We start from the raw sequence: 11,453 nt of genomic DNA on the forward strand, positions 1-11,453 counted from the left end.
GGAAATGCCAATTGGACTTCCTAGTCTAGTTCCTTCCAGATTCTTCTACAGTTATCCTTTTTCTAGTCTAGTACTACAAGAACAACACTCTTGTTGTGCATCATGGATAGACAGAGAGCGACAGAGGCCCAATCCACACCACTTTTCCAAAACCAAGAAACAATTGGAGAAAAAGCCTGATTGGTGACCCACAGCCACCAAATCATATCCAATCGTATTTCCTAAATTCAAGCTTAATTAAAAATACATAAATTTTAAAATTTAAATTTAAAAAACAGATGATTTGATAAACCTTTTCTTGAGCCAATTTCGGCAGGTTAGGAACTTCCTCCACCAATCAAGCTTTGGTCTGCTGAATCTCCACAGCCCGATTACTCACCCATCTCAGCTTTCTGCACATTTCAGCACACAATCAAACACCAGGCACTCAAATCTTTCAGTTTCCCCTGTCTCTCCCTTGCTACATTTTCTCGGCAACCAAACAGAAACAATGGAATGAAGAACAGAAGAGATTCAAACAAACCTGAAGAGCAGCTTAGATTTTGTCCTTGACGCCACCGTAGAGACGAGCAAAGGCATTGTCGCGGTAAGGGTTGGGTCGCGCTGCTTCTCCAGGTCGTACTCGTCGAATTTCTCGTTTCCTCACAGAATGAGAAGAAAATATCCTGGCGTTAGAGAGAGAGTCTCTCTCGTCTCGTTCAGGCATTGCGTCTCTCTCGCTCTCTCCTCTCTGTGCCCTGTGAATTTTCTATGCCTTCTTATTTTTGGAGGAGGAAGGACACGAAAGGGCGACTTCATTCAGAGTCTTTTTGGCGGGTACACATCCACTTTTTTTAAAGGGTTTTCTGCAGTTTTGCCCCTGAACTATTTGCATATTGTCATTTTAGCTCTTAACAATTTTTTCGGTAAATTTCCAATTGTTTAAATATCGTCAATTGAGGACCTGCCGCCAATTTTTATTATTTAAATTCTATCCAAATTTTGATCCAAATTAAAGGTAAACTCGTAATTTTAAAAAATATAAAATAAAAACCTGACCTTTAATTTGTTAATTTGTCTAGTTGTCTGATTCTCTTCTTCTTCTCTTTGTTTTGTTATATATCTCAGTGTTCTTTCAATGACTCACATCACAGCTAGAAGAATTAATAACTATTCACCATGTCTTTGTTTTATATAGCTGTTTCTTGTTTTATACAGTAGTGTACATGTCAAATGAAAATGTTTTGTGTGATTTCACTGAGTGAACATAGGAGGATGACAGCTTGATTTCTGCTATATATGATTTTTTTTCAAGTGAAGATGGCCTAAATGACATCCAAGGTGAAGAGATTGAGAGAGAGGTTGATGCATATACCAAGAAGATGGTCCAGTAGCACAAAAAATGGAGGCATTGAGAAATCATATAGCCGTCAGTTTAATGAGTTCATCTACTTAGAAATTGTATATGATTCATTGTTTATGACTAGCTTAATTTTTGTTAAGACCATATTATTGACACTATATTTTTGATATGATACTTTATTTGTTTTATGATTAAATAATTTTTAAGGTGTAATTAGGGGTGGGCATCAATCCGGCGGAACCAATGAAGCCGGCCGAACTAAACCATAATTACCGGTTTGGTTTGGTTTTGACCAAGAAAAAGTCAAATTGTTTAAAAATCGAACCGGACCGTATATGGTTTGGTTTGGTTTGGTTTTGAGCTTTTCTAAACCGGCCTAAACCAAACCGGATCGTTTATATGTATATTTATTTATTTACATTTTATTTTACATGTGCAATACTCTAATTAGTTAATAACTATATTTGAATTGAGCTATATTAGTAAATGAAATATAAAATTTTATGACATTTTGATATTTAGGATGGTTTCGTACTCTAAAAAATGAATTATGTATGAAGAAAGTTATGAATTTGTTAATTATAGTTGCGCTAACAATATTGAAAAAATGCAAAAAGAAAGTGAATTGGGGTTAGAGGCCCAAAACGGCCTAACCAAATCGAACCATACCATCATATTCTAATTGGTTCAGCCGTGATTTTAAGGTGAAACCGATCCAATTCGGACTGTGCCCACCTCTAGGTGTGATGGAAACGTACTTCACACAAAAAATATGTAAGAGAAAGTGAAAGTAAATATTTTTTTTTTTTGCCCAACACTTGAATAGAAAAGTCATTTCAACATAATGCCCTTTTTAGTCATTATACATGGCTAACAACACTTTCACACCAAAATTTACCAAACACTCGGAAAACTGATTATTGTACCAACATCACTTTTAACAAAAAGTTTACCTGACGCCAAACTACTTTCTTTCACAACTAATTTCTTTCACAACAAATCTAACATCAATTATTTTCACAACACAACAATGTCAAATTGGTCCTTAGTGTGTATTAGCTTTTCACAGGAGATTTCTCTAAAATATTGAACTTGAAATATTTTTCTCTATATGTGAAAAGCCTAAGTTTCTTTTCGTTTGACTGATTTTATTTCCACCCAAGCTTTTTTCTAGACACATTCGATTTCTCTGGACACCCAACCTTTTGCAAAATTACATATACACGTTCAATTGAAGAAAATACAACAAATAAACTTGATCACCATGGAGGTTGCAGCCATGGCAGTCGTATCTTACTGAAAAAACAATCAATCAAACAATTCTACGTTGGCACATTAACCTCCAATGCCAACTCCAATAGTTTGACATGTTACGTTGTTAACTTTGACGTTAAAGTATTATGACCGATTCAACATGTACAAGGAAAAAATAACGAAACCTTTAAGATATTTATTGATCTGTGTACGAAATAGTAGGAACCCTAAATAAATCTTCAACACTTTCCCATTTCTTGTTGCATCTTTTCCTTTTCTTGAACCAACGATGTATACAGTGTTACAAGAAGACTGGATAAAAGTCCTATAAACGAAAGGAGGATAAATGAATAGAAACGCATAAAAACAAGTGTCTCCACTACTTGGACTCATCCATGGGATCATTACGATTACAAGATTCAGATCTTAAATCCTTGTTGTCTTGCCTCGACTCATCAGACTCTGAAGCCTTCGAAACCGAATCCTCAAGTGCCTCAAGAAAAGACAATACAGTGAATTTGTCTGCAGGAAAGAGGGGAAGAGTAGGTAAAACCATAAGTAACAATACTATGGATTATCATGATATAGAGTTATGTCATTTGATATCATGTTGAGGTGCTCTCAAATCCTCAAGTGGATGCAAAATACTGGACAATAACATCAGCATCAGGCCCTCTAAAGTTTTTCAATTTAATGAAAGTTGCATATGGCCAATGTGATTCATCCACACGTCAGGCCAAAGGAACTTTAAAATGGAACTAGAATTGTCTGAAAAATGCTAGTAGAATGGGTAGTCATTTTCCCATTTAGAGGTAAGCTGATAGTCGAATTGGGGAACCTTGATGGAGAGAAGAGTTATCTTTTCTGACACAGTATTTACCACAAAGGAAGGAAAATAAGAAAAATGGATTGGATAGTATGGATGGAGAGTTTGCTTTCCCTCCTGATTTTAGTATGGCACACAGAAGGCAATGGAAAAGGGAAACTACTGATGTATTTAACATTACCAAAATCTAATCTGACAAGGTCAAGGAGTAAAAATACAAGTCACCGCATTTCCATCTTCCTTCCTGCTCAGTAAATAAACCATTAGGATGTATTTGAAATGGTGGATCTAGGTGGATGCCTCACTCACCCCTCCAGTTTTCCACTTTCGTCCTCTGAGATTACCAGTCTTACTTCTCCTTATCCCTCCGCCCATTCTTCCCCTCCTCTATTTCTCTCCACTAATGGTAATGCAATGGCTAAGATGCATCTCACAAGTAGTTGATGTTTCTCACATGCTATTATGTCTTATTGTCAAGTTTCAGAATTTCACCCATTGACAGTATCAAATTTTCAAAAAAGAAAGTAAAATAAATAAATAAATTGCTTACATTTACTTGGGTCAACACCAAACTGAGACAAATCTATCTGTCCTGTTCGAAGTACCTATAAACATTTAGGGAAAGATAAAAGAAAGTTTAGCATGATAATGATTATAAAAGAAAGAAACGAACTACCTTCATTAAAAAAACCAACCAAACAGCATTACAATTCCAAAAGATGACATTTTAAATTCTTACATAAGCAAATGAATCCATTTGTTGGCGGAATGGTGGACTCTGCAGCAACTCCAATATATCCTCTGGAGACCATTGACCCTGCAACCTCAACCAAATCAAACAATGGCACAAAAGTAGTGCATAACAAAACAGAGAACTCAAGTACCAGAATGATGCATACCTCAGGTAAGTAAGACTCTAAACGCTGCTCTAGTTGCAATGTCTCAATCAATGGCATAATCAAATCAGGTTTCAATATGTCCCCCAAACTCAAGCCTAGCCCAACAAAAGACAAGTCAAAATTTTAGAGCCATACCATATTTTAAAGAATTGTAGAAGATACTCTACTACAATCAGCCAGTATGCCAATTGTTAGAATTTTAAATAATGATTGACAGGTCCCAATAGAGACGTTAATACGAAAATTAGGAATTAAAATCACTTTAGATCCTCTGTGAATGGTCCAAATTCACATTGTCACCTTGCTTTTAAAACTCTCAGTTTTGTTAAAATCATTGAATACCACCTGAACCTCTGGGATCAATTCTGTCAGATTCTGCCATTTAAATTAACCCAATTGTGCCTCAATTACCATATTTACTTACATCAGAGCAAAGTGAACTTTTCCCACAAGTAACTTGATTATTCTGCCAAACAACTAGGAGAAAGGCCACCACAAGGAAGAACGAGAAAAGAAACAGGCTAGTATGGAAATTTGCAAAATGAACATTCCAAGAATACCGCCCACCACGTCATCCTTTTTGAATAAAAACACTCAATAAAGGGCCTAAACACTGAATGAAAGGCATATACTGAAGCACCATAATGGTTCGGAGCAAAGTGTTCATAAAAATTGTTATTTACTGGCTGAATTAAGGAAATAGATGACCTCCGATGCTAAAAGCAAACAGGGTTAAAAATATGAACCCGGTTATAGAAATTCATTTATCTTTCTTATTTCTACCTAGTAGTTATGAGTATGCGTTCTAATCTATTTTGTAATGGGGATCAAAAACACTTGATCATGCCACGTTGAAGTAATTTTTAAACATTAAGGATTTCACTACAGGAAATAAGCAACACATTCAATCTTCCACAATATTGCTACTTCTTTTGAATAAAAAATATGAAGAGCATTTTGCATTGAAACTATGCAATATATTAGATAGTTCAGATAATGAAAAGCGTAATAAATTTCCTAGATCGAGGCAACCTATACATTAAATCACAAAAGTTTGGATGTAAGGCATTTGTGTCCATTTAAAACAACACCAACGATAAAAGATCATGATCTCACCTTCATCTGGATCCAAAGCAGTATCTGCAGATGACACAAGAAGTGACAGAAGGAAGAGTAATTCAACGAAATGAGAGAAAAGACTTATATACAAATGTATAATATAAGGAGAAAACTTGATACCTGCTGGGTCAATATTGCTTAAGATTCTTTGAAGATCTTCCAATTTCACTGGGCCAGATGAAGAAGTCACATCGCTACTTACTTCTGCACCGAAGTTTGGTTCCACCAATATTCCAGCTCTGGAAGACATAACATTGATCAAAACAGAGTAATGTTACGCAAATTCCAAGAATACAGAGAGAAAAAGAAAAAACACATTTTCAAATGAAAATAACAAAGGTATTGCACATGCAAGAAATTAAGTATATCATCATAATCACTCCCAGAAACAAACAGTTCATTTTTAAATTCAGGAACAGTTCAAATCATGAATCAAAGACTTTATAGGATTGTGTAGAACATATGAGTGAAAACAATTACAACACAAGCACAAGCTGGAAAATCACCTTGCAGGTCATGAAATATAGTCCTACAAGTTAAAGGAAGGATAATCAAAATCCTAATCCCCATTCCCACTCCCCAACTATACCTCTGTGACCAAGGACCCAGACAAGGGATTTCTGGTGCTTAGAAAACTTGGTACATAGTTACTGGCCCTGTACTATGTGCATATCCACAATAGTCATCTAACCATCACATGATTGATGAACAGTTCGCTTAGAGAATGCTCATGTTGTCAAAATGAAATGGAGACAAGCCACAATTTCATGCATTATTAAAAATAACTTACATCATTACGGCAAGCCCAGATGCAGAGCACACTGTAAAAATCTTATTAAAGGTTGCCCATGTCCCCGATACCCTCCCCACCTCAGCTTGAGGGGAGTCCAATCATAACAACATAATTTTTTAACATTACAGTGAGTACTACACCAGGAGGGGAAAATTTAGTTTTCCTTGACAAGTCACTAGGAGTCGACCATCTTTGATAAAAAGGTCAATAAGCTCACCAGCATTTCTTAAAAATACAACTGCTTTATGTTTAGCCATTTCAGCCTTTGGAATCATTGAGAATTTGCTATTAATTCTGATACAATATTTGGTGGCAGCCTTTTTCATCTTGTAATATAATATTTGATGTCAACCTATTTGAAAGAACCCTAAACTTATTTGACATTCCACTATAAGTCCGCCACTCAGGTTTTATTACTTGTTCTGGAGTTTTGTTCCCCCCCTCCCCCTTCTCCCTCTTTTGGCAACTAACAGGACAAAGGTTGCAAGTTTCACTGCTATGCTATGAAAAATTTACCTTGATGAAATATCATCTTCAACCATATCTTCAGAAACTTGTAGAGGAACAGAAGCATCAGGCCCTTCTTCATCAAGGAACTCTGTCAAAGCAGCAAGATAAACACAGTATCAAACTTGAGGCAGAAATGCAACAAAACAAAGACTGAACTTTCAGGTTTTGAAAGTCAAAGTTGAAGCCTTCATAAAGATTTTCTGTAGTGAGAGATTTCACATTTTAGGTAATGTTCTATAATGCCATATGATGTGATACGATATGATATGAATATCCATCGAAAAATATCATGCCATTAAATGTCAAGGACTGGAAGTACGTGTCATGTACATAATTCAAATAAAGCTTAATACATTGCAGAGGTGCAGTTAACGGAAACTTCTTTTTAAAAATATATAACAGAGATAATGTTAGTGGTAGCCTAAAGCAACAAAATGAATTTGACATACCTAATGGTCGATTGAGGTGGTAATTGACTGAGCTACACAAGTGTGAGTCATTTTCAGCTTTAGGCTCCTTAATATCATATTAGCAATCAAAGTTAGAATCTTATAAGACTTACACATTGAATGGTCAGAAAAGAAAATAGATTCACAATAAACCAAACCTGCATCCAGAAGAAGAACTTCCTATCATCAGTGTTGAACTTCAATAAGTAAACCCTTCCTGATGCTTGATTAACCTGAGTGAACCAAAATTTATGATTTGAACATTAGATTTTTGGGAGGGGGCAGATCTGCATTACAAAAATCCCAAATAATCCTAAATACCTTTTCAAAAACTGCCTCATCGGGAAAGATGATCTGATCCTGTGGTATTTTTGTTAAGGAAATTTTAGCAAAAGTATATAAAAAAAAAACAGAAGATAAATATAAACCGAAAGAGTAAACACACAAAAACATGGAAATAGTGAAACTGTGAAGTGAACAAGAATTACAACAAAATAAGGACGTACAAATATAAGAGGGAGAATTGAACAAGTATGAAAGAACAAAGACTTAAAAAAATAATAACAATAATAAAAACATCAACAACAACAAAATACAATTATGAAAGCAATAATCATAAAGGGCTTAAAACATTTCAAGAAAAGGAACAGGCGTCATGCATTTGTGAAATACAAAGTTCCAACACCACAAATCAAGATTAGAAACTGGAAAAAGATTTTTGAAAAAATGAAAATAAACCAGGATACATCTTCAACAACATTTTGGCTCCGATCAAGCCACTGAAAATGCACCAACCCCTCATCACCCTGATACAGAAAGAAGATAGATTTACTCTAAAATGTTGTGCCAGAAATACTTCAAATAAATATTAGATAGAATGGATGTCAACTTCTGAAGGTTAGAATTAGAATAATGAAATACCTTCGCAATGCGAACAAGTCCTTTACGGGTATCAGGAGCAACCTTTTTCCCCTCAAAAACCATTTTACCAGCACGAAACTCCAGCATAATTTCCTGCCAATAGATGTTAGTTTGATGAAGAAAGTCCAACCATGACACAGAAAACAAGAGATGAACACAGAAACATGTGTGCACTCAAACACAGACAGGCATACATAAAAGCATAGAATTCTGCGCTTACTTGTCTAAAAGTCAATGTTTGAAACTAACATTCTGATGCCAACCAACAACATACCAGCAAAGCAAGAGAAGAAAAGAAATTGAGATAGAAATTGGAGAGTAAACATATAATTAATTTATTTTTAGTAGCAGAACCATGCTAGTTGGAGCTTCTGAATTTGTGTACAGTACTGGGAATTTGTATAACAAAATGAAACAAAGAAAGTGAGGAATACATGTAGAAAGGAGAAGCTTGTACCATAATGCTACACAGAAGGTGGAAAATGAAAATCCTAAGCAAAGTGTGTAAAGAAGAGAAGCCAATATTTAATAAATTTGATAGAAACTCCAAATTCTAAATGTTCATCCAAAAGGTCCCTCAAACTATAAACTCAACAGAAACTTCACCTGCTCAATGGATATTTCCTAACAAAATTTATCATCCATCTTCTTTTTTATTTCATAGTCAGATAAAATGCAACTCATACGAAAGCCAACGCATAATTGGAGATGTCATTCCTTTTAAAGACCATCCAGAAAACATAAGGAGGTCCTTCCACATAAGCTAAAAAAACCAATGTTACTGTGACTATCCCCACTTACAAGTCTTTCACCCAACTTGGTGTACTCCAAACTATCATGTTCCGACATAAATTTAATCGGAAATACAAATTTTCACAGCCATAATCAAACGTTCAGGCCCTGAAAGCCCTTCCTCTGGAAAATATTAACACTCAATGTTCCATGGTTGTTTTATTAAATACATATCACATATGGACGAAGTCACAACTATTCTATCGCTTCCAATATCCTATAGATTAAAACAAAAATAGCTACCCATATATGTATATGTATTACCTGCATTTGTGGGGTAGCTGCGTTTGAAGACGAACCCATTGTTTAACTTCCCTGTTTGAGGCCTTCAATGGCTCAAAACTACAGAATTGAAGTGGTGGGAACGAAGAAGATGAAAATATTGAAAATTAGAAATGGAAAAAATAATAGAAGTCCAATGCTTTGAATGAAATCGAACCCTAGAAAAAGAAAAAACAGACACAAAAATTATCAAAAGAAGCAAACAAACACCAAAAATAAGATTAATAATCATCATAACAACAGTGATAATAATGAGAATAAGTACCTGTATATTGCATAAAAAATAAAGATATTTGATTTTCGGTGAAGAGCTTGTGAGAGTTTCGTTTTACAAAGAGTGTTATTTTAGGATTCTGAGTTGTCAGGGACTCGAGGTCGAGGACGAGTTGGGCTTTTCAATTCGGGCGCCACATCGCACGTATTTACTAAAGTGGCAGTCGGTCTAAAAGTTTATTTATTTATTTATTTTGTTAAACATAAAAAAAAAAAAAATTACAACGAATATCCACGACGGATTTTACCACCATACAAATTAAATTTATACAAATTTATAAATAAATCCAATCCTATACATGTATTTATAAAAAAACCCAAGTACTATTTAAACATAGAAACACACCCAAAATTAACCTCAAAGTCAACTTTTTGGGTGTGTTTATAAATGAGTTTTGAGTGTGTGTAATGATGAGTTTTGGGTGTGTTTATAAAGTGTTTTGGGTGTTGGGTTTTTTTATAATTTCAACCTCCATTTTGGGTGTTTTAATAAAACTCCCTTAAATTTAACATACCATCTAATAGGGAAGGAATTTAAACCAATTACGTGAATGAGAGTGAGTCTTGCCTCTCTTAGCTAGAAAGTCAGCAACTTGATTAGCTTCTTAAACTAATAGTGGAGATTGATTATCTTATTTTCACTTGCACTTCTTCTTTCATACTTTTCACTTCTATTTCGATAAGGATGTATGTTGGTTATGCTTAGACTCTAAACTACAATCGAATTAATGTAATACCCATAGTTTGATTCGTTTTAGGCCTCAAACTAATAACACAACTGAATTAATTAATTTAATGAATGTTTAGGTTCGGTGATTTTTCTTCAATTAAACAAATATTATATATCCTTTATATATCAAAGAGAACTTTGCACGGTAAGTGAAAAATATTTGAGAAAACTTACCATTGAAAATTGAGAAATTTTGAGAGATGGTATTAAATTTGAATGGTTTTAGAAATTTAGTATTTTTGCATTAAATGGTTCATATCAATGTGGGATGGAGCATACTAACAAATAGTGATAAAACTAATAAGAAAATATTGAGTATAAAAAAAAACGTGTAGTTTGGTTTGATTTAGACGATTTCTCAATAGTCTAAATCAAACGAAACATCGAGTGTAAAAAAAACATGCAATTTGGTTCGAATTGGACGATTTTTCAATAGTTTAAATTAAACCAAATCAAACTAGTTGCGATTTTGTTTGGTTTGATCTAAAATTTCAATTTTTAGTGTAAAACCTAAATAAAATCGTTTCAGATTGATTTGATTTGACCAACTTGAATAGTACTTACGAATTTATGCACACCCTTGCTTTTTATGACTAGTGTATGTCCATACTCTCATCTATCATATTTTGTCAAAACAAGCATCTCAAGGTTATCTATCAAATAAATGCATACAAAAGTGAACTACAGTTATCGTGACTTTTTGATTTGGGATCACAAATTTCCTTGTGTAGGGTTGCTGCCTAAATGTAGGTCCCACCCATTGTGAGAGAGAGGGTTGCCACAAGATTTGAAAGATCGGGAAATAGGCTGATTTCAAATTCTGAATTGGTTGCTGCAGGACTGTGCAAGATTTGCCTAGTAGTGTTGGAGAAGCAGTGACAAGTTTGATATTTGTTGTATCAAGATGTGGTGAATTGCCAGAGGGAAGCCCTTTACATAAGTTTTATATACAATGAATTAGCTTGAGTGAAGCCCTTTACAAATTGGAAACTGCTAGACCCTTATGGGTGAAATGAAAATGCTCGGATGTGAGGCTTCCCCTTGCGGTGTCCTCTTCTGGTGTGAGAAAAATTTGTTTCCTTATCATCTCTCTTTCTCCATTTCTACTATATTGTCTCAACTTTACTCTTCAATATGAAATATGGTTATCCATATGAAGATGAAATGGTCATTCACTCCAAAGATAGTAAGGATCTGGAAAAACATATCAAAAACAATATTGCTCACCTTGGACTTCTCATTGTGGACAGTGAACCACCACAG

The 11,453-nt window shown here is 34.6% G+C and overlaps 1 protein-coding gene across 1 annotated transcript; it reads right to left on the bottom strand.

Moving 5' to 3' along the window:
* Window positions 1–2,774: 2,774 nt before the first annotated feature.
* Window positions 2,775–9,592, bottom strand: RPN13 (regulatory particle non-ATPase 13). The gene is made up of 14 exons (XM_089046665.1): window positions 9,453–9,592; window positions 9,170–9,247; window positions 8,114–8,206; window positions 7,939–7,998; window positions 7,514–7,552; window positions 7,351–7,425; window positions 7,193–7,259; window positions 6,750–6,831; window positions 5,561–5,679; window positions 5,438–5,461; window positions 4,322–4,416; window positions 4,162–4,239; window positions 3,973–4,027; window positions 2,775–3,118 (listed from the first exon to the last, which is right to left on the bottom strand). The coding sequence occupies exons 2-14, from the start codon at window positions 9,206–9,208 to the stop codon at window positions 2,976–2,978; spliced, it is 969 nt and encodes a 322-aa protein (XP_088902791.1). The 5' UTR covers window positions 9,209–9,247; window positions 9,453–9,592; the 3' UTR covers window positions 2,775–2,975.
* Window positions 9,593–11,453: the final 1,861 nt, after the last annotated feature.

This window comes from Prunus mume, linkage group LG2 (genome assembly GCF_029339155.1).
Source record: "Prunus mume cultivar Tortuosa linkage group LG2, ASM2933915v1, whole genome shotgun sequence".
Taxonomy (NCBI): Eukaryota; Viridiplantae; Streptophyta; class Magnoliopsida; order Rosales; family Rosaceae; genus Prunus; species Prunus mume.